Raw genomic sequence first — 24144 nt, forward strand, 5'->3', positions numbered from 1 at the left:
CACCTAACTGAGCACACTTCACTGAATTTAATAGGACTTTCTCACAGGCACCTTGTTCCAAAGCTGATAACAATTGTTCCCCAATTCCGATGAAACAGGAAACTATGATTAATAAGAGACTTCTTTACTTAATCATGACTTGTACAAAGGGGTTGCATACAGATGCAAAGCAACTGTGTATCATTTGGCTTATTAAATCAATGTAAAAATGTCCAAATTTAATAAAACGTGTATAGCCTTTTAAATAAATAAAAAATTGCTAAAGAGAAGGCTCATAACTTCTGCAAGTTGTAGAGCCTAGAGCTAAATATATAAACTGCAAAAGACTAACACAGCTACCCCTCTGGAAATTGCTGTATGATTTATCTAAAAGTTTCACAAAGCCTTGAATAAAACAATTGTTTGGTTGAAAACAACAGGAGGCATGACAGAATGTACTCAATTATAATAGATTCTGCTAAGAGCCAGACAAAGAACTACTAAGTTAAAATAACCAGGTCTTCTATACCAGAAGAATTCTGTTTTAATCATACATAGATTAACTGCAGTTTATATTTACATATTCCTGTTCAAGGTTATATAGGATTTAAATATTTGTTCCTGGGATCTTCTTCATTTGGACTTAGATAAAATGTATCTATTTCTTATATTCCTTTAGAATAATATATCTATCTATCTATATGAGAGAGAGAAATAAGTTTACTTACTAGGTGCACATAAGGTATGAAGTATCCAAATAAGGCAGCTGGGATCCCAATAGCCCAGATTAGATAACTCTTAATTTTAAAAATGGAAAAATTAAAAATATTTTTTGCAGGAGGAAATTTGGACTTGCTCTTTTCCCCATTTTCTTTGGCACTGGGAATGAGAGGTTTGTAAGTAAAACCAGCCAGGAAGAGAACGAACACAAAAATGCACAGGATCCGGAAAGTGTTGTATAAGCCAACTGAGTCAATCAGTACAGTTAAAAGAAAGGGCAGTGTTACAGTAAACAAGCTGCTGCCAGCAGTGACAATGCCATTCACCAGTCCCAGGCGCTTCTTGAAATAATGCCCCAAAATGACCAGGGATGGTTGATAGGTAAATGAGCAACCACAGCCAAATAAGATTCCATAAGTGAAGTATAGAGGTCCAAGTGAGCTACAATAAAACAGAAAAAGTTAACAGTTATGTTCTGCATATTTCTTTTATTTTTCCTTATAAAAACACTTTATGCTACCTTCTGTCCCTAAGAAGGGATCCCAAGCTTGTTTAAAACAGTAAACACTAAATGCACATAAAAACAAGATAGCATTAAGAGTTGAAGTAAAATGATAGTTAGGAAGATTAATATATACTAAGAATCTGGCAGTATAATAGCATTTTAATTTCTGTCTAAAAGGCAACAGGTATCAGTTTAACCTCCTTTGAGTTGGAGTTCCGCAACTGGGACACTACTAAGGCCCACGTCATCTCACAGTGACAGAATGAGGGAGGTGTTCAAATGTGACTTCATTTGATTTGCAGGTTTGTGGGGTAGGTTGTGATCCAGCAAACTAGCAAGCCATAGTTAAGAATAAGCACAAGTTTGTAGAGGCTTGAACAACAAGACAAGCTATGGTTGATCTAAAACAGAAGCTGTGTTAATGGACTTATCTCCCTAGTTTAATACACGTAATGGAAAACTGGAAGAGTTCTCTCTGAACAATATGTATTGAAACCACAATTCTGTATGCTTTGTTTCTGAAAAGCAAGCTACCCACATCTTATCTTCTCCTTGAAGAGCAAATAGATTATCAGAGAAATTTATTAAAAACTTCATCTGCAGCTGTTGAACTCTTATTTGCTTTACTAAGTTCCTGGAGGTGGAAAAAATACTTATGCCAAAAAATACAGATGTGACTGATGCACAACTTTAGGTGCACACAAGAACTTGGGCATGAAGACTGGATTGTTTAAAAACATTTTTTTTTCTTCCAATGACACCCCCCTCGTTCAATTCTCAAGTTCTTTCACAGATTGCTTTGAATAGTCCCTCCGCTGTTGGAAATTAACATTTTAAAAATAACATAACCTCAGTTTCAAATGAAATCTGTCATGTGGCAAGCATAGGGGAATTGCTATTTTAAAAACAAAAACTAAGTCAAGCTCCCTTGTGTACACGGTAGTTGCACAGTTCTCTGGATCCAATGTGTGTGTTCTATCAAGATTAATGTACAGTGGTACCTCGGGTTACATACGCTTCAGGTTACACACTCCGCTAACCCAGAAATAGTGCTTCAGGTTAAGAACTTTGCTTCAGGATGAGAACAGAAATCGGGCTCCGGCGGCATGGCAGCAGCAGGAGACCCCATTAGCTAAAGTGGTGCTTCAGGTTAAGAACAGTTTCAGGTTAAGTACAGACCTCCGGAACGAATTAAGTACTTAACCTGAGGTACCACTGTACTATTATAAACATCATAAACCTGCTTTTTTCCATTGTTCTATAATAGCTACAAAACATAGGAGAGGCATCAGTAAAAAAAAGAAACCAATATTTATGTTTAGTTTAGAAAAATAGGTATATCAATAATTAGTAAGGTTTTAAGAAACAAGAACTCTCTGTGCAGGATAAATCAATGTTATTTAAAATAATAATACTTTATCTCTACTAAATATTCAAAGATAATTAAATTTGGTTGGAAAAGTATATTTCTGCATATTAATTTTACTGAAAGCTTTTAGAGCATGTTCCAGTACAACAGACTCATTCAAGGCCATCATCATTAATAAGTGAGGAAGTAGCATTAAATACTGGTTAATATTTATCTAGACCTTATGACTCATTAAAACAGAGATAAAAAAAGCACAGAGTTGTGTTTGGTAGAAGAAAAGCAGACAGCCACATCTAAGATGTTTCTTCACAAATCTAGTGGGGAGGGGAAAAAGTGGGGGAAGCAAGACACCAATATAACCAAACTGCTCATGCCTAGCATGTGGCATAAGGTAATAGAAGGCAAGTCTGTTCTCCCTTCTAAAAATCTGCTCAAATAAGCAATAAATGTTCCTTTCAGGAATACCATAACACCATCACTAACCTCTTCTCCATTTTGTCTTCTCCATCAGAAATCTCTCCCATATACAAGGTGCTTATCAATGGAAAGACACACTATCTGGCAATAAAGAGGTGCTACAGGGTTCCATCATTGGAAAACATTAATGCCTCTTCTTTTATTAAGAGCTTAAGAACAGCCCTGTGGATCAGTCCAAAGCTATTTAGTCCAGCATTCTGTTTCCCACAGTGACCAACCCAATGCCTATGGGAATGCCATATGACAGACATGAGTGTAACAGCACTCTTCCTTTCAGCTTCCCCAACAGCTGGTATCCAGGGACATACTAGCTCCAATACCAGAGATAACATTTAGCCATCGTAACTAGTAGTCATTGGTAGCCATCATGCTGGCTCTTTCCTTGGTGCACTATCTGTGCAGCCCAGTGTATGAATTATCTTGTCTTGCAAGATGAGCAGCAAAGAATTGGGCTGGTTCACAGCTCCATACCCAGTTTAAAATCTCATTACTGCTTTGAACATACTACAGGACCATAGGCAAGAAACCTAGACATTCTTATAAAATATTATTGAAGTAATCTATGTGAAATGATTTTAACCCTCCAAAGTACTATATAAATGCCAAATATCATTCTTTTATGTTAATTATTTCTGGTCCAATTAGTCAGTTTAGAAAATCATAAGGCCACAGAATATTTCTTACATTTAAATTTTGTTTGATAGAACCTTGAGTAGACACTTGAACTTTACTTTCTTGCTTTCCTCCTGGACATATTGAGCTCAATACTTGATTATCATAGATGACAGTTTAATACTCAAAAGGCTGCCTTTCAAATATTTTGTAGCACATAATACTGCCTTGTCTATGTCAGAAGAGAGGTGCAGCATAAGCCACCATGCCATGTGCTCACTATCTATAAACATGGTAAGGTCTGCAAATAAAAGCTATGTAGTGGTGGTATCTTCAGGATATATGATCAGGATGCCAGGAGGTATCATATATCTTCGGTCAGCCAAAATGGTCTAAATTAAGATACACTGCCAAAGGCCATGTGCATTCAGAAAAGTCAGTGGAATGTGTATTCTTACCTTACAAATGAGCTTGACAAAAGCCCAACAAGTGCCACTGCTGCTCCAACAACAGCTACTTTCCGGCAGCCAAATAGGTTGGTAAATACACTGACTATGGGAGAACAGAAGAAGATCATGCCCATGGACAGGGAACCAACCCAAGCTGTAGAAAATATTAAGAATAGAACAGTTAACTTAATATGGCAGGTTTCATTACATGACAAAATAGCATATAGTGCAATTATAACTAGTTTTAAAGGAACACAGAACAAAATCTTATAAGTAAAACAAACTACTAACCAGCATTTTATTTAACCACCAGTTTGAAAAACCTCAGGAAAACTTCCAAGTTGAACTCTGGGTACTGTTGTGCAAACTAACAGCCTAAGAAGAACCTGCTGGATCAGGCCAATGGCCCATCTACTCCAGCATGTTGTTCTCACAGTGAACAACCAAATGCCTGTGGGAAACCCTCAAGCAGGACCAGAGCCCTCTCCCCACTTGTGATTCCCCAGCAACTGGAATTATAGGCATATTAGATGAGCAGTCTTGATCAATTATGTTAAATTATATTAAAATTTGTATTATACAAAAACAGAAGACTGTATGATAGAAGTTGCTAGTCAATGTAGACAATACTGAGCTAGATGGCCTGACCCAATATAAAGCAGCTTCCTATGCTAATTCCCATCATCCCTGACCACTAGCCACACTGATTAGGGCTGAAAGGAGTTGCAATCCAGCACATCTTCATCACTTCCCTAACAATAGGAATTTCCTTCCCACTTACTGACATAATTTCAACAACCACATCAGTGACAAAAGCACACTATTTTATAGATCTGATGTATGTACTCTGAGGCCAGAGATATATTCTTCCAATATTCCCTTTAAACACTCCCACTGTTTAATCATTCTGTTTTGTCTCTAATTAAATTAAGGTAGTAAACTCAGAGGCTTGGTTCCTAACCTTGCTCCAACCAGTGGGGAGACAACCAGTGGCGTGCTGTGAAATTTTTAATAGGGGAACAGTTAGGGCCAGAGATGTCAGCTTGTGAGAGCAATGGGGGGGGCACGATGTCATGCATGTGAGCACCACGCCTCCCTCCCTAAGTCAGGCAGAAGCTTCATGGACTTTGGGAAGGAGGCTCCAGGCTTTAATATTCTAATATACTGGGAACATTTAGGGGACTAGTCCAGTCCCCCTAGTCTACTGATCGCACACCACTGGAGGCAACATTTGTCAGTTCCCCATGCACCCCCTTACACTGACAAACGGGCTCCAAAGGGCTTGGGGAAACTGGCAAATGTAGTCTCTTCCCTGGTTCTTTCTTCTGTAGATGGAAAGATCCCTTCTGTTAGCAGAAGGCTACATTTGGATCCTGACCAGTAAGAATGATGCAATATTAAAGCTGTGTGCATTATAAAGCAGCTGTATAAAACTCCACTAATCTAGATGCTGGACAGTGAGTGTGCTTGTGTTAATAGGGCATTCTAAATGATAGTTTCGAGTGCAGGGTTTGGAAGTGCAATTCCTGCAGTCCAGCTCCCTGGGGCACTTACATCCTCACTTGCAGAACTGATATGCAGCAGATGGGGTGAGGCAGAAGATATGGTCCAGCCTTTCCCTGGGATCATTCTAGTGCCTTCAACAAGTAGTACAGGAAACTGTCTGAATTAATGCTTACAATCATGAAAATGCTCAATGTTCATCAGAAAAAGACGCATTTTTTTGCTTTATGGTGGAAACATCTTAAATATCTACTGCAAATGTTGCTCCACATACTTCCAAATCATGACCACCAGAGGGTGTAGAGAAAAATAGATTTGGGTCCTTTGGGGCCTGAATTTCAGCTGGCAGCTAACAGCAGTTGTTGGGAACAGAGGGAAAATATTAGAGTGTGTGTACTCAGAAGCCTATAACTATATTAGCATATTTTTCCAATTAATGCCTCATACAATTTAAAATTAGAGGACTTATTTTATGATTAGTGGATGAAGAATTGAGGGATAGCAGCTATAATACAGAGGGGCATCGTATTGAAGGGCATGAGACATAGAATAAAAATAATGATATAAAGGAAATAAAATATGTAGCACAAAATTAAATTTACCAGAGTATTTGAACATCATAATTTAATATACTTAAAATGGCAACCCAAAAGGAAAGACCTGTTTTACACATGTTGAATCCAACAGACTAGAGTGTCCAGCAGCAGGTATATGAGGTGGCAATGATTGTGTCAAACAAAGCTTTCTCCTCTAATCTTATCCAGCAGATGCTATGGGATTTTTTAAACAGGCAGGAATCCCTAGAGGCCTAGATGCATCCTCTAACTGCCAGGAAAGTTTTCAATACATAATTTTACTCTTGTGTTTGATATAACTTGATTCCACTGTTGATGTGAGCTATATACCAGAAGCATGAAGAACAATTGCTTAGGTCAGTTTGACTTCTCCTCCAAGATGTGGATTTGATAACTGGGTTGTGAAGGCCAGCATGTACAAGTTGGATCCTTACCCAAGAATTTCGTGATTTATTTATTTTTTGGCCAGAATTGAAAATGCTTTTTTTTTAGAAAGGGTTGATTTCTCAGGGGTTGAAGAAGGAAATGATTTGTCTACTCTTAAATAAACATTTTTTTAAAGATAAGGGCAGTCAAATCAATCTAGAACCTGTTTTCAACCTCCCTTTCTCAAAATGATTTGAGCACAAGATAACACAGCAACTCCAGACATTCCTGAGTTATGTGTTTTGGCTTCTGCTTTTTCAGTGTGCCAGAAAGTGCTTGATACATGATCTACTAGGGAGGACCATGATCTACTAGGGAGGATACATTTTGTTCGACCTCTCAACAACATTTGATATGGTAGGCCAAAATATTTCTTTTAGCTCCATTACAAAATTTGGCTGGTGCTTGAAGGGCTGCATCCCAGTAAGACAAAAAGAGTTTTATTACTGAGGACAGTGTTAGCAACCTGGGACTAACCAGGGTGCCTTAAGCTCCAATGCTTAACATCTACAGAATGTGAAGTTACCAAGTTCAGAAGCTTTGGGGTTGACTGTCATCAGAAGATGACACCCAGGTCTATATTTCTTCAGAGAAGCAATTTCTGCCCTGAAACTGAATCCATACAAGACAAATATTATATTAGTAGGAGCATTTCTGCCCTGGAGAGGAGCAGTTTTATCCATGATAGGGTGCTGTTGCCTGAGCGGGTGAATGGGTTACTGTTGTATTCAGGCCTGCATAAGACAGATACTCTCCCCCACTCCAAGTAGCTCAGAACTTGCTACACTAATACATATTTCTGCAACTTCCAGTAGAGGAGATGTCCTTGAAAGCTTCAAGCAATGCAAATGTAGCAAGTCTTCCATCAAAGGTCATGTCCATATTTAACCTGTTCTGCTCTAGTAACATTGGTTACCAATTTGCTTCCAAGTTCAATGATTCTTTAAAGCCTTTCACAGCTGGAACTCACAAATCTGAAAAACCAAATCTCCTATTCCCCATAAGATCTGACTAATCAGCATTGTTTGCCGCTCGCTCTGTTTTAAAAAAATTAAGGATGACGCAACTAGAACTAGAATCTTTGCAAAAGTGTTTCCAAAGCTTTGGAAACTTCTGTCTAAGCAAATATAAAAAATAACATCCTTGCTGGGATTTTAGAGAAACTAATACATTTTCCTGCAATATTTTGGTTGATTTTGCCTTGTTGCTATGACTACTTTGTTACTACTGATTTATTTTAAGATAAGTTTGTTTTATTCATTACTTTGACAAAAAAGTGGTTTACATCTTACTACAAAAAAGTGCCCACTAATTTTTGCCTTTGTGTTTTAGACCAAAACTTGATGCAGTTCAGTGTACCGCATCAGGAAGAAGTAGTAAAAAGACAGTTTAGAACACCAATATAACTTGTCTGATATGGCAAAATTTTGCTTGTCACTATATCCTGAGTACAGCACTATACTTAAATGTTTAAATAAATATTTAGCATTAAAATGTGACTTCACATATCTATTATATCTCAGCTCCACTGGCAAAGCTTCAAGATAACAAGGAAATTTGGCAGCAGGGCAAGGAGGCCAGGGCTGACTACCTTTTTGAAATTCCCAACTCCCAAGTAAATAAAGTCAAATACAAATATAGATATCTAGGTAAGCAGCCAGCAGCATACCCTCCAACATTTCTCCTATAAAAATAGGGACGTCCTAAGGAAAAGCAGGACATTCCTGGATCAAATCAGAAACCAGGACGGCTTCTGTAAATCCAGGATGGTCCCTGGAAAATAGGGACACTTGTAGGGGCAGCAGCAGCATTGTGGAGGCTCTCCACCTTATTATTATATCACATGGATTACTATTTGCCTGCTTTTCTATTGTGTAGTCACAACAGCATACAATTTAGCACCCAGCTACAACTTGTGGCCAGAACCGTAATTTCTTAGAAAGACAGGATGCATAACAAAATCTAGATTTCTAGAATAGCAAAATAGACAAAGTTGAATCTAGAGATTATAGTGTTGTGGAGAAAGATGGTGGAATTTATTAAGCAGAGGTTGAGATATGTTACGTAGATATCAAAATCTGATATGCAGCTATTGCATTATGGCCTGTTAAATAAAGATTACAAGAAAGAGAAAGGATAATCTAGAGCATGGTAGGCAAACTAAGGCCCAGGGGACAGATCCGGCCCAATTGCCTTCTAAATCTGGCCCGTGGATGGTTCAGGAATCAGTGTGTTTTTACATGAGTAGAATGTGCCCTTTTATTTAAAATGCATCTCTGGCTTATTTGTGGGACCTGCCTGGTGTTTTTACATGAGCAGAATGTGTGCTTTTATTTAAAATGAATCTCTGGTTTATTTGTGGGGCATAGGAATTTGTTCATTTCCCCCCAAAAAATATAGTCTGGCGGCCCACAAGGTCTGAGGGACAGTGGACTGGCCCCCTGCTGAAAAAGTTTGCTGACCCCTGATCTAGAGTCTGTCCTGGATTTCACTTCCCCTAAAACCATTACCTCAATTTACTCCACTGTGGTAAAGCATAATGGGGTGAAATACTAAACAGATGTTTGTCTGCAAAATGGCTGACAATAACAATAGTTGCTCAATCTGTACTTTCCACATTATTTTTAATAGTACATTCAAGCCCTAGTCATGGTTTAATTGTAAATAATAGTTACAAATTATCAATAAAGACCTAAGAAGTTTATAAAAATTATTTAAAGTAAAAGCAGCCACCAGAAATTAACAGCAGATTAAATCATATTCTTGTTGCAGACATTTATTGGAAGTCATTTATGTCATTTTATTGAGGTCTGCTAAACATCATCTCCCTCACATTAGCCAAGACACAATGAAATGCCTGAGGCAAGCTCCAGCTGCTTTCTTGCTTCAAGTGGAGGGAGGAAAAGCTGAGTGCAGGAAGCTGTGCCACAAATGACCATGTATCCTTAAGCTCTTTTCAGACTTTGGGTCAAAGCATAGCCAAAAAAACCCCCAACAACCTGGCTGCAATGTGCCTAAAAAGGTGCCTAAAAAGAAACAAGCTGCTTCACTTAAAAACTTAGCACTGTAACAGGTCAGCAGAGCCAGAGGCCTGTTGCTTGCTAATCAGACAGGAACGACTTGACTGGGAGCAGAGGTGAAGGGTCTCCCCTTCTGAGATAGCTTGGCTTGGTGGAGTGTCAATGGCTCTGATACATATCCTCTGAAGTTTGATTCATACCCATTTTACTACTGATATCAGAACCCTTACCCATTATTATTTTTAAAGGTATAAACCCTTGGGCATGGTAATCCATTTTCCAGTCCCCAACTTAGAACTTATTTTACTCAGCTGAAAATACTCTGGGTAAAAAGACATAATCTGTCATTTAGGCAGAAACAAAGCAAACCCCTTTGAGGCCATGATTTCCTTGCTTAGTGCCACCTGCCATTTCACATTTCAGTATTGTGACTAAATTAATGGCAACCCAAAATAGTCAAACTGAAGGGATGGGACCTGACAGTATGCTGAGCTACCTGGACTCAGCTTGAAGGCATCCATACTAGGGATAGCCTATGCTTGTTATTGCTCCCTCACCAGGACTAGCCCAGGTGCTATTGCTGCCATCTGAAAGGAGGATGCTTCTTGTCTAGGATACGGGATTGTAGGCAGGGAAAATAGGCAGGGAGTAAATCTCCTCTTAATGTCAAGTCTGGCTTTCTTCTTTGCACAGAAGAGCTGGCCCAGCTGCCAGCCAATGAGAATACATTTTATGTGCAAGAACTGTGTGTGTGTTTCTGCTTGCCAGAAGCCAATGTGGGAGGGTACACTCCACTTTGCAGCCAGTTCCACTGTTCTCCTTCATGGGAATGCAGCAGATATGTGGCAGAAACTTCCTTCAACAGGGGAAAGAAACTGCTTGCTGACAATAAAGGGCTTCTCTTTCTTCTCCTTTAGCGTGAATGATGAGTGTATCTATTTGCCACAACAGACTGCTGATTCAGTGAAGGGGTCTCCAAACTTAACAATGGGTAAAAGTTGGCATCTGACCAGATTATTCATGCAACATTTCCCCATAGTTGCTGGCTGACCAGAGATAGATTAGGCTCCCTCCAACTGAAGATGTTGGAGTTCGATGAAATTGCCAGGACTCCAACACTTCAAACTCTCAACTTGCATGTGCTAAGGGACATTACTGTAGATTATGTCCTGCTAGTCGCTTTGCTAGGCACGGAGCTGGGCTGCCAAGAACAAGAGGTTGTCCTTTCCCAGGCTGTTGCCCAAGCAGGTGTGGAGAAAGAAAGGTGGTGCTGAATGCCATCTCTTACTTCTCTGAAGCGCCTTGATGACCACTGAAGGAGGGAACAGAGCACTAAACCTGAGGGGCTGAAATAACTCCTTGAAACTCTGGGCAGCTGGCCCCTGCTTAACAGGGAGGAAGCTGGGTGCTACATGTGGGGAGCTATCAGGGGGTCTTCTCACTACCCCATGTGGTTGCCCCTCCCCACCACCACCAAAAGAAGGCTGTATGGATCTATGATCCACAGAGCATTGGGCATTACCACTACAGTGGAACCTCGGGTTGTGGACGTAATCCGTGACGGAGGCATGTCTGCAACCTGCAGCATTCGTAACCTGCAGCGCCACGTCTGCGCACATGCATGACATGATTTGGCACCTCTGCGCATGTGTGAAGCGTGATTTAGCGCTTCTGTGCATGCACGAGCGGTGAAACCCAGAAGTAACCCTTTCCGGTACTTCTGGGTTTCCTGTGGTCTGCAACCTGAAAACACGTAGCCCGAAACGTTTGTAACCCGAGGTACCACTGTAATGCCTAGTGCTCTTCAAAACATTTTCCCCCACTACTACTTCTTTCTCTCTTTTTGTAAGCTACTTCAAAGCAGTAGCTCAGGAGCAACAGAGTCATCCTGACATTCTCTGGAAGGCAGAGCCCAAAACAAGATTTCTATTCTCCTTTAAGGAAAAAGTGTTTTCCTATTCACCCTGTCTTCTTTTTCAAGAGAAGTTAATTATTTGATGTATGCTCCACTCCTCCTGACTGAGAGTAATACATGTACACTCCTCTGCTCTAACAGTACAATCCAGACTACAGCTCTGCTGCAGCTCTCCTGTACTGCATGTTACATACAAAAGACCATCACAGAAATGTGCTTGTAATATGAGTGAATAAAGCAAGTCACAGAGGAAAGACAAATAACTTCAGGGTCAACACAGTCCTTTGATTTCTATTTCTCACCACTTGGAAGTAACAGATGCCAAGTTATATACTTGTTGCTTTATAACAATCCCTCTTTAGTCAGTGACATTAAAAGTTTTTTTAACACAATGTTTCAAACTTCGTATATGAAATGCATGCAAACAATTGCTGTTAGAAGCAGCAGATTGACCATTTATGTAGTTACAAGTGTACAGTATCACATTTGTATTACATTAGAAACACATACAGTTCAATATAAACCATTTTATATTTACTAGGTTGGAACAAGAATGGATGTTTACTGTTTCTATTACTTTGTACTTAGCCTTGTCTAACCCTTTAGCAGGAATTATTTTGATAAATTAATTTTATAATGAGAACTACAGTGATATGATTTATAGGTTGTTTTGTAGCTTGCCAGAATAGCTGTTGGAATTCTTTTATTTCTTCATTGCACATAATTAGCAACCTTGCAATTTTCTACCTTGTAATTTTCAATGTAAAGGTTAACAATTATGCCTAATACGCTCTAGGTTTATAAGACAACAGATACACATTCAGAAAGCTGACTACTGCTTTTCAAAAACAGGTGAATTCAGCTAGAACAGAACAGTACATTTTGTTTCAGAAGAACAGGGATGCCCAGAGGCAAATTTCAAGTCTATGCCCTTTTAACTTGCTTTTATTTTTCTTTTATTATTTCAGAAATGTATACACTGCTTGATTGTGAAAAACAAAACAAAAATCAAAGCGATTTACAAATAGATAAAACACTAAAATAAATTTAAAAATACAACAGTACTTTAAAGCATACAAAAGTTAAAATACTAAAACAAATTAAAATTACTTCAACTTTCTAAGCATCTGAGTAGGCTTGTGTGAACAAGAATGTGCCTCCAGCCATCAGTCCTAGAAAGTTTAATGCCAATTTATTTATTTATTAAATTTATATCCCACTTTGGGCTCCTCTTGGAAGAAGGGCAGGATAAAATTTAATAAATAAATAAATGCAATAATCAAGCATTTATCTAGCTCCCATGCAAAGCACCTGAAAATAGTAGTGAAAGTGACAAGCTTCATCATCACCTCTAGGGTAAGTCTGAAGAAGCACCTTCACCACAGAGTTGAGCTAGGTTTAACTCTAACCCATTAGCACTTTTACAGTTGATCTTTGATGACTCACTCATTCATTCATTCATTCATTCATTCATGTTTTTGCAAGATATTGCAAATAACTACATTATATTGTATCATCCTCCAAGGAACTCAAAGAAGCATACATGGTTCTCCATGCCCCCATTTTATCCTCACAACAACCTTGTGAGGTAGGCCAGGGCTCATTGGAGGCTGGTTTATTACAATGAATTAGGCACTGCCCACCACCCTCAGGTCTGCCCTCAGGTAGCCCCACCTGCTTTCTTTCTTTCTTACAACCAGCTCAAGGGGTGACAGTTCCTGTCAGCTTTCTCCTCCTTAGTCTGTGTTGCTCTTGTAGAATTCAGCAGGGAGGAAGATGAGGAGGAAATGAGAACAAAATGAGAATTATTTGGCTCTCCTGTCATAGGTTCTGGCTCCACCAATGGTTGGTCTCCCTCCTTTCCATCCTGGGCCTCCCTAGTCCTACACAAACACTCCTAGAGTCAGATTCATGTACCTAGGACAATCCAGCACAAAGACTCTGGCTAGTGCAACAGGGCTTTCCCCCATTTCCTCCCCCCCACCATGGCTCCTGAAGATCTGCTCTGGAGGGTTGGGACAATCCCCAGAACAGCACACAGAGTCAAGGGCGAAAGGGAGATGGTTCCATCAGTGCAAGCATTTCTGCTTTTGCTGATGGAACAATCTCCTAGTGCCACGTTGCATTCTACCCTTAATCATCATTCTGGCTTCCTGTGTCATAGTCAAGAGTATTTAATTTTCGTTCATGAATAGCAAATGCCATAGGGATTTTTTGACATCCAGCTACCAATGATTTTTACAACAACAGAAATTTAACTGAAATAAATAGAGGGAATGGGGTCTGCAATATCTATCAAGGTTAGAAAATGAATATGCCACATCCTTAACAAACACAAATCATTTTATGGTGTCCTTTTAAAACAGATAAATTTCTGTGGAGAACTAGTTGTCATTGAGGGAAGAATTAAGGACAAAACCAAGGTGATAAGCATTAACAAAGGCCCTAACCTTGAATGGGAGGTCAAAGGCCTTTCAAATAATTTATATACAGTTATGCCATTGCCTCCCTATAACATAATTTATTAAGCCCCAATACATTCAACTTCTGCATAAAATATAGTAAAAAATATTTTTGTACAACAAGAACATGTGGTTTGTTTGTTTTAAACTGCAGGAGAAGCTCTGCAATGAGTGTGAAGGAGAGTGACTGCTTTAGTCTCTTGGCACCAAACTTAGAAACTCAGAATTATGGAATGCAAGGCCTTGACAATTAAATATAATGAGGAACACAATTGCTCCTCATTTAGTCATTATTTAATGTACCCATTACTTACACAATGCAATTTTTAAAGTAGTTTGAGCCACTTGTATGTAAAAACTCATGCTGGGTAAAGCATAAATCAGCAATATCCACTTTCAACACAAGATGGGACACTGCTAACATCTAACACTTACTGTGATTACAATGATTATTTCATACATATGCTTTTTTAAAAAGTTTAAACATACTTGGAGAGTGAGTGCTTCTGTGCATCCTTTTACAGAGATGAAAGGGATTGCATAGGATCAGGGCTCAGGATTAGTCATAGAACAGACCAATTGATATCAATGGACTTATTTGCTCTACTCCAAGTATGACTGTTGTAATTCAATCTTAAATAGCTAAGAACTCACTAGTTAACTCACTAGTTAATGACACTTTCAATCAAGGTTACTTGAACTCTCCACTACTCTTTTGTTTGTCAAATATTCTCCCATGGTTAAAAATGGCACTGTGTCCCCATTTAAGGGTTCAGTATCCAAGTTCCTGGCTAAAAAGAAATAAGGCCAAACTGTTCTTTGCACCACAGCATTTCCTGAAAAAGTTTCATACTGGGCTCATTAAGACCAGCTCTGCATGGGTAATTAACTGGAAAAAGTCTGTTTGCTACATATCATTATCTCAATAGCTGCAGTGATCAACAGCCAGAAGCATCATAGCCAGACACTGGAGAGATATTCCAGGAGTCAGCATGGACCACTGGTACCAAATCATATGGGAAACAGTCTTACTAGAAAAGCTAACCAACAGACTAAAACTGATATGGGGACAAATAGAAGAGGACGCCTTCACCCCAGTATGGCTCCCTTTTATTCCATACACAACCCAACAAGACAACAACAAGAACCCCCTGACAGCATACAAAGCAATATGGCTAACTTGACACCCAACAGCCCCCCCCACATGCAAACGAATCTTCCCCCTCTTCTGCATACAATACTAACATCTCATTTATTAAAAAAAAAAAAAGTTGCAATGCTGAGTGTGAGGACAAAAGAGACCCTAGTTAAAATATGGGCAGAGAAAATCAATAATTGTAATTATCTCAAAGTTTGCTTAGAAAATTAATTGGTTCAGTTTCAGAACTTGCCTGCAGCCTGTTCAGGCTTCATCCCTAGCCACACTTATCTGGGGGTGGATCTGCACATGGGGGAAAATGCTATAAATAACTCAGAAATTAGATCATTCTAACAACAACAACAAAAAACCTCTACGGAAAAACACGTATAAAAATCCCCTGCTCTCTGGCACCATATGGTGTTGCATGTTTATAGCGCATTCAAATCATTGTTTTTTTACTAATGTGGCCGAGTCCTGGGAATAGGTCCTATTGTACTTTGTGCCACTTACTTTTGAATAGATACAGGATTGCACTGACCATAGGTTAGTATATTTGCATTAAGCATCAATCCAAGATGGTGTGTATAAATGTTCACATTCCTTTAGTGATGTGAACAACTGAGTGCAGCATTGACTAAGATGGATAAAAGAACCCTGAATAACAGTAGAACAAAGGCTTGCTTACGGCAATATATTTGAAAGTGTCATTGACTGCCATGAAGTACAGAGGCATGAATAGGTAGGAAATGCTTGATTTTAATAGAAAAAACAAATCTAACCCCAATGACTCCACTAATGGAATATGTAGTTTGGCTCTGAAATATACCGAGGAGGAAGGTCAGCTTGAAAGTCTAAAGTGAAGTGGTGATACTGAGTCAAACCCTATACAGCGGTACCTCAGTTTACGAACTTAATCCGTTCCGGAAGTCCGTTCTTAAACTGAAACTGTTCTTAAACCGAGGCGCGCTTTCCCTAATGAGGCCTCCCGGCGGCAGTGCCCTTCCACCATTCCAGTTTTGCGACGTTCGTAAACCAAATTGTTCTTAAACAAGACTGTTCTTAAACCGAGGTACCACTGTATGCATCTACACAAAAGTGAGTCTCATGGTACTCCATGGTATGTAGGTATAGCACTGAGGTCTTAAACAGAAATACCGTATTTTTTGCTCTATAAGACTCACTTTTTCCCTCCTAAAAGTAAGGGGAAATGTGTGTGCATCTTATGGCGCGAATGCAGGCTGCGCAGCTATCACAGAAGCCAGAACAGCAAGAGGGATTGCTGCTTTCACTGCACAGCGATCCCTCTTGCTGTTCTGGCTTCTGAGATTCAGAATATTTTTTTTCTTGTTTTCCTCCTCCAAAAACTAGGTGCGTCTTGTGGTCTGGTGCATCTTATAGAGCGAAAAATACGGTAAATCTTATCTCTGAGAGGAAGAGGACATAAAAGCTCTTGACACTCTGATGGCTAGTTACAGGAACAGCAAATGCACTGCTCAGGGGACTAATTAGTAGGTAAATTGGCATTCATATTTCCTGTCCATGCCTCTGTAAGAAAATTGCTAGAAAAATAAAATGCTGAGTTTGGAGCAAACACACAGAAATTTTATGTAATTGTTTTAGAAACGATTGTGAGGTTCTTTGAGAAAGGCATATTGAGTTTGAACCAGTAAACTAGTTTTAGACTTTGACTTGCTTATATTGCAATTTCTATAAATTGTGATAAGTAATATCTGTAACCTTTGAATAACAACTTAAGGTTTGATCATAGTGCAAAGATCACAATCTTTTTGTCATATGAACAGGGAAGCTTCTCAGCAAAAGTGTTTTTCATAGTTTTATTGGATTGTAGGCTAAATTCTAACTGGAACATTCTACTGAAATTTATTTTTTTAGTATTTTATTTTTTGTAGCATATTTCCCTGGTTAAATAATTGAAAGTTCCAGTTGTGCACTCAGAAATTCCTGAGAATTCCAGGATTTGTACATTTTAAACTGATGGGAGTGGGGTCAGAATAAGAAATGCAACAAAGGGATATGTTCTCTATAGATTGCAGTGACACCTTCCTTTTAATGTAAAATAGCATCTTAGGGAGATTTTTGCTGAAGAATCGTAGTTCCAATCCCAATGCCTCTTTCATTGTAGCACTATTTAAATTAAATAAATTAAACCAATGCCAACATGCAGTTCTCAGTTTTAACCTTGTGGGCAGAATGTGTCTGAGATTTGTTGTAGCTTCACTAATGTATCCCCTGATTAAATGAAATGCAGCCACAATCCTAATTATGGAGCTTTTGCAGACTAGATTCAACTTCATCAGATGTATAAATTTCACAAAAGCTTATTCTACCACATGGAAGGCTAATCTGTGGTCCAGATCCAGCCCTGCAAGCCAGAAATGTGGTTTGCCAGTCCTGAGCTTTCTCTCCCAATCTTCACACTGCTGTACTAAGTTAGGAAAGTGGGTGATATAATCCCTCTACCCACTCAAAACACCACCTTTTACATTCCAGAGGGGCTCATAGTCAATGTGACATCCAGGCTGAAAAATGTCAGCCATTCCTGCTCTACAATTAACATTTACATTTGACATCAACTAACTCTTAGACATACTCAAAGGAGACCTACTGAAGTCAGTGGACATTATTACTTTGATTTCTTTCTCATTCTTGATCATAAGGTCCCAGGGTAGGTGAAATAAATTTAAAAACATGATTAAAATCAGGATGTTTAAAATTGTTTTAAACTAATTTAAGTTAATAGACTTAATAAATTTCAGTGGGTCTAATTCTGTGTATGCCTTAGCTAGATCTACAACTAACTATCTTTAAATGTATCGTAAGCCTACTGTTTTGCAGCAACAAACTTAACAGTTACCCCTCTGTATATACATTGACTTTGCACACTCTAGAAACAATGCAATACCTATGGGCTCTTCAAAAGCCCACTGATTCCCAACAGCTGCAGATACTCAACTATACCATATGTTCTGGAAGCAAGTTTTTAATACTCTGCTCTTTACAGAGAAAAGGCAAGGTAAAGCAGAGAAGATAAATCAAGGGAATGTAAAGACCTTTCAGGTCAAGCAGTCAGTATTTTGTTTCCAGAAAGAAGCCTCAGGACTTCAGTACAGAATTAAGGAGATGTGCACACTAGAAGCCTCAAGTGAATACTTTAGATGTCCTGACAAAAGTCCATCCCACACTTGCTTTGCAATGGTAGAAGCTACCAGTTCTCTGAGCAACACTAGATGAGGAAGGCATATTGACAAGCCACTAGCAGGTCTAGATCTTCTACCAAGAGACTAATCTCTTCTGTTTTGTTTCACAAAGTCTATAGTCACTCCATCAGTGCTATGGCAGGATCAGTATATCCTGACAATAGCTCAGCTGAAATATGTGCTGCTATCATAATGACGGGAGCACCACAAGTCCAGCAATAAAATGTTCGGTTTAATGCGAACATCTAGTGTCTTGCCTAGCAATTTAACATAGCGCTGTACCAATGTTGTAAATTTTATCTTCTATAAGCAACGATTTTATTATTTTCAAGCTACTAATCTGATAGCAATATATTTTTCTTACATCCCCCACTAGAAAGCTTTAAAATGGAGGTTCTAAAATATGATCCGAGATCCAGAAAGGCCTGTGCATGCACAGAAACCAGCCAAGTCTCCCTACATGCAGCAGCCTTTCATACATCACTGAGTGCTAGTCTACAGGAGTCCAACCTTTGAGTGGTGCAAGTGCCACCACTGGCCATTCCCATGTGCACGCATGCAGTGCTCTGGAACCCAGAGTGGCTCAATAGCCATATTATTATTTTTTCAAAACAAGCATGGGAGGCACATAGCACTCTAATAATTAGACTTTTCTGAATACTTGGCAATTTTTGACAATTCTGTAAGCTTTTAGAACTTTCATAAGAATGAAACACACCTCCAGCCCAAGTCAGAGCAATTATCCAAAGATTACTGCTTATTAATTCACTTATCCTCTTCAGTGAGCAAAAATAATGGGGATTAGGTTGCCTTCACCTTTTGTGAAGTTCATGCTCAGTTTCAACCAGATGCTTGCAGTCATGATAATTAATTATAACAGGAAGACATGCTAATTGGATTAAGAGATACATGTACCTATTTTCTTTCCAGCTGGAAGTAGTTGTTTCTCTCAGAGATTGTTAGAATAGACTAATTACCAGGGACTGAAACAAAACGTGTTCCTTCTATTCTCCCCTAGCAGCTTATCCAACTATCAAAGCATTTATCAAAGCTGTGGAAAAAATATATAGGGTTATATCCAAAATGGGAGCTAGTGTAGTGGAAAGCATTTTTGCTTGCACAAGCTGGGTTATATGTGCTTTTTATTCACCCTTCTAGCTACTTATTATGTTCCTCCAAAAAGTTGCACCCAATGTCAGCGTACTTTCTGGAACTTCATAGGATGTGGTTCAGAGGGCTGCTGTAGGTAAGAGAAGATTTTAAAAAATTGGATGTCCTATTTTGTTTAAACAGAAGTGCTTTATGCTAAGGAAAAGCCACTACTGGATGCAATTCATAAGATCTAAACTTTAAACAGAAGATATTTCAAACTTTTATTCAGTTTAAGGCAGAGTTGAGATGAAAGGAGAGTGGGCTGAAATCCTATACATATTTACTAATGTAAACCTCTGCTTCAGATTGGGTTCCATATGTAGTTGTTACATAGTTAATTCAAAGGTTAAGCCAGATGAACAGAAACTTTGTCTACTAGAATAATTTCCCTTCTACATACCAGGAGCTTCCTGAAAGTCTTGGTGCTCAGCAGGAAACAGTCTACAGTTGCTAAAATTTGTTTTGATACAACAGAGAAGCACCTCCCAAGGCCACTATTAATTTAAACAAGATTTGTTCTAGCTGACTATTCTTTTTCAGTTATTATCCAAAAGAAACACACTGTTGATTACAATAGGGGGCAAATTTGAAAGACTGCATGTGTTCAGACGGATTTTATATTGCCAAGATATCTTGAAGATTGACACTAGTCCAAAACAGCTGTTCAAATAGTTGCAAGTTTTGGATAAGTTAGCAGTTTACATGGACATTTCTGATTCACATTTATTTAAGTTAAATGACACAAAATCTGTTTAAAGTGTTTTGCACATAAGTAGCATTATCACAATAAATCAGAAAAAATCATTTATATTTTAAGGTGGACCACAGAACCCAATTTCTGCTACAAACTCAGTGGCTAGTCTTGTAAAATTTCCTTTTCAGTTTCATCTCACACATCTGTGAAACAGATTAGCAGAAACCTGCATTCAGAGTTACTGCAAAGGTGAGAAAATAATTATTTTAGACAGCCCAATGGAAAAGCCTGAATAAGAGGAGTCTGAAAAGAAACATGATAGCCATCTTCAAATATCTAAAGGGATGGAACATCGAGCAAGCTTGTTTTCTCCTGCTCTGGAGGGTAGGATCTGAATCAATGGATTCAAGTTACAAGAAAGAAGATTCCAACAAAACATCAGGAAGACCTTTCTGACAGCAAGACCTCTTGGACAGTGGACTCTTGGACTCTCATTATATGGGGGATTTTAAGCAGAGGTTGGATGGCCATCTGTCGTGTATGCTTTGCAGGGGATTGGACTAGATGACCCACAGGATCCCTTCCAACTTTATATTTCTATGATTCTATGAGTATTATTGCTGGTTACAAATCCTTAGCCAAACCTTTAAACCCAATTCTGATTAATTTTCTTTCTTTCAGTAAACAGAATCTACAAACTCTTGCACAAGCTAGACAGAGAGGGTGAAGGAGATACAGAAGTAAAATACACATCCAAAAGCAGAAATCCTATCAGGACTGCATTGTTCAGGATCATTTAAAGAAAAAGATTGTGAAGAGCTCCAAAAGGCTTCTACGAATTAAGTGACTGGATGGTGAAATATGAAATAGAATTCAACATAAAAAAGTGTAAAGATATGAAAGCTGGTACAAAAAATATTTATTTCACATATGTGGATGGGGTCTGAACTGGCAGTGACTGACCAGGAATAAGACCTCAGGTTTGTAGTAGATAGCTTGATGAAAATGAAGAACTACTGTGCAGTAGCTGTGAAAAAGGCAGATTCCATGCTAGAGATTATTAGGAAAGGAATTGAAAATAAAACTCCTAATATTATAACACCATTGTACAAATCTATTGTGCAACTGCATTTGGAATACTGTGGTTGCCTCACCTCAAAAAGGATATTGTAGAATTGGAAAAGGTTCAGAAAAGTGTGATCAACATGACCCTTAAAAGGGAATAAAGCAACACCCATATGAGGAAAGGTTGCAATCTTTGGAACTTTTTAGTTTAGAGAAAAAACAATAGATGTTTGTAAAAGTATACATGGCATGGAGAGACAAAGTTTTTCTCCCTCTCATAACACCATGGGCATCAATGAAGCTGCTGCTGGAAAATTCAGGACAAATAAAATAAAGTACTTCATACAGTGCATAGTTAAAACTATGGAACTCTGCTCCCACAGGAGGCAGTGATGGCTACCCACTTGGATGGCTTTAAAAGAGGACATATTCATGGAGAATATGGCTCTTAATGGCTACTAACCCTGATGGCAATGCTCTGCTTCCATGATCAGAGGTAGTTTCCCACAGGCATCTGGATGGCCACTGTGAGAACAGGATGCTGGACTAGGTGGGCCACTGGTTTGATTCAACAGGGCCCTTCTTATGATTTTTTTTTTTAAGGACGTCACATACAGTCCCAGAACAATGGGAAGCAGGGCAGAAACTTTCCCCCAAATAGAGGGGGCAGATTCTGCACATACACAGCAGCAACTGCAAAACCTTAGCGCCTGCTCCTCCTTCACCCAGTCCGCCCACCAATTCGGAGGTTTTGTTCTGTGCACCAAAAACGAATGGGTGGTTTTAAATCTAAACACAAGCCACCTTCGCCCAGAAGTGCTCCAGCCCAGTCTCTCTCTCCCCCCATCACCTCCCTATCTCTCTCTGAACGCAAAAGCAGCAGCCCCGATTCAGAGGCGGTTGTGGGGGGGTCTCCATTCCCGCACCTCCCGCCTTCCTCTCCCCCCCCCGCACTCACTCACCTGTCTTGAACGTCAGCTGCGGGTCGTTGGGGTCCCCGAACTCCTTGAGCATGGCTTTGAAGAGGACTCCGCACGAGTTCTGGATGCCGAACACGGCGCCGTTGCACCACATGGAGGCCAGCATGACCACCCAGCCCCAGCCGCCCTCGGGGGGCTCGAACGGCGCCTCGCCTCCCTTCGGCGGCGGCGTGGGCGGCTTCTGCAGCTTCTTCTCCGGGGGGCTCCCGGCCGCCGCGAACGCCGTCACCGGGGGCGGCTCCCCGGCGGCTGCCTCCAGCGAGGAGAGCAGCGTCTGGTGCGAGCACCACTCGCCGCCGTTCTCCTGCTTCGGCTCGTCGCCCTGCGCCTCGCCCCCCTCCAAGGGGGCCACGGGGACAGCCGGGGGGCAGCCGTCCCCCGCTCCCACCTCCTCGCTGACGGGAGACATCGCAGCCCGCCGGCGGGAGCTACGCGGAGGGAAGGAAGGGCGGCTGAGGCGGCCTCACGCGGCTGCTCGCTCCTTCGCTCTGCCCCCCTCTCTCTCGCTCCCTCGCTCGCTCTGCCTCTCAGGAGCCCAGCCGCCGCCGCCGCCGCCTCTCGCTCGCTCCCTCCTTAGCTCCGCGGAGGCAACGCGGTCATCTCTCTCGAAACAGGAACGGGAATGACCGGGTATAAAACTTCTCGACGGGAAAAGAAACTCAGCGCTTTGAGAACATATATATAGTATATACAAATAGATCTATATAATCCCCCCGTATAAAATTCTCCCTCACAAACCGGCCCCTGAGGGTGGTAAATTCGCTCAAGGCGCCTTCAGGTTATTTTAAAGGGGTAACTCCCCACCCCCACCCCGCGCGCGCCCCACCAAGGGGCGTGGCTGGCAAAGGGGCGTGCTCCCTTGCTACCACCTTCTCCGTCCCCCTAATCCTGAGGTTCTCATTGGCTAGGAGGCGGGGAAGCTCCGCCCTCTCCGTGGGCCACAGCGGATGGCTGGGAGGGTGAGGCGGGAGAGAAGGAGAAAAGCACAGCGTGCCAGTGGATGAGGAAACTGACTCCAGCCTTGCAGCGACGTTCGGGAGAGAACATGCCTCTTGGCGCGCTTGCGCGCGTGCCGAGCCATAAGTCAACAGTTAACGACCACACATGGAAGGCGGTTGGTGGAAGGCGGCGGCAGCAGCGAATGGAGCTGCTTTCCTCCCTCAGCAGGCGCAATTTGGCGCGCGGGGGCGGGCGGGGAGGGGTGAAGGGGGCGGGGAAATTGAGAAGGCAACGTCCCCGTGAGCTTTGCGACAGAGTTCATACAGAGATATATATGTAAACACATACACTTCTATACTGTATATAAAACGTAAAAGTATGAAAAGAGCGGCCCCAGAGACTGGAACCGTAACACACACAAGGCAAGGTGTGTGTCTGTGACGTCAGTCGCCTCCCCAAAGACAGCGACATACTTTGCTGGCAGGGCGACAGGGAAACAAAGGTTCTGCCAAGGTACAGGACAAAGGGGCAAGCCTTTTTCCCAGAGTTCAATTGCTTACATATGGGAACACAGGTCCAAGAAGAAAAAGAGGAAAATATGTTTGTGCTGGGCATTGATTACTTACTGAGCCACATAGCACAAATGGAGATAGGTCTCTTGAGGAACAACTTTTAAAAGTAAAATCCAGAGGGGGAACAGCAGGGTTTATACCCCCCTTCAAGTATATACTTTAGTGTACCACAAAGACCTTATAATAGATTTACTGTACTGTATAAGCTTTTGTGGACTACTCCCTTTTGTCGACACACACACAATCACAATCACTTTCTCCTTTTCTGATAAGCTTGTGACACAGGAGAAATTTGGTCTGTTTTTCACAGGAAACAGATGCAAACTGCTGTTGCCAGTTTAATGTTCTTGCAGATCACACCGCAACTCCCG

The 24144-nt window shown here is 40.5% G+C and overlaps 1 protein-coding gene across 1 annotated transcript in view; it reads right to left on the reverse strand.

Annotated features, from left to right (window-relative positions):
• Positions 1-23302, reverse strand: part of SLC16A10 (solute carrier family 16 member 10) — a 40164-nt gene extending 16862 nt beyond the window's left edge. The window contains exons 1-3 of the mRNA XM_083433703.1: positions 22245-23302; positions 4121-4265; positions 708-1140 (exon numbers count right to left, since the gene is read on the reverse strand). Of these exons, the coding sequence (XP_083289829.1) occupies positions 708-1140; positions 4121-4265; positions 22245-22671 (1005 nt within the window). The 5' untranslated portion in view covers positions 22672-23302. The remainder of the gene's footprint in view (positions 1-707; positions 1141-4120; positions 4266-22244) is intronic.
• Positions 23303-24144: the final 842 nt, after the last annotated feature.

This window comes from Podarcis tiliguerta, assembly GCF_965153285.1.
Source record: "Podarcis tiliguerta genome assembly, chromosome: 3".
Taxonomy (NCBI): domain Eukaryota; kingdom Metazoa; phylum Chordata; class Lepidosauria; order Squamata; family Lacertidae; genus Podarcis; species Podarcis tiliguerta.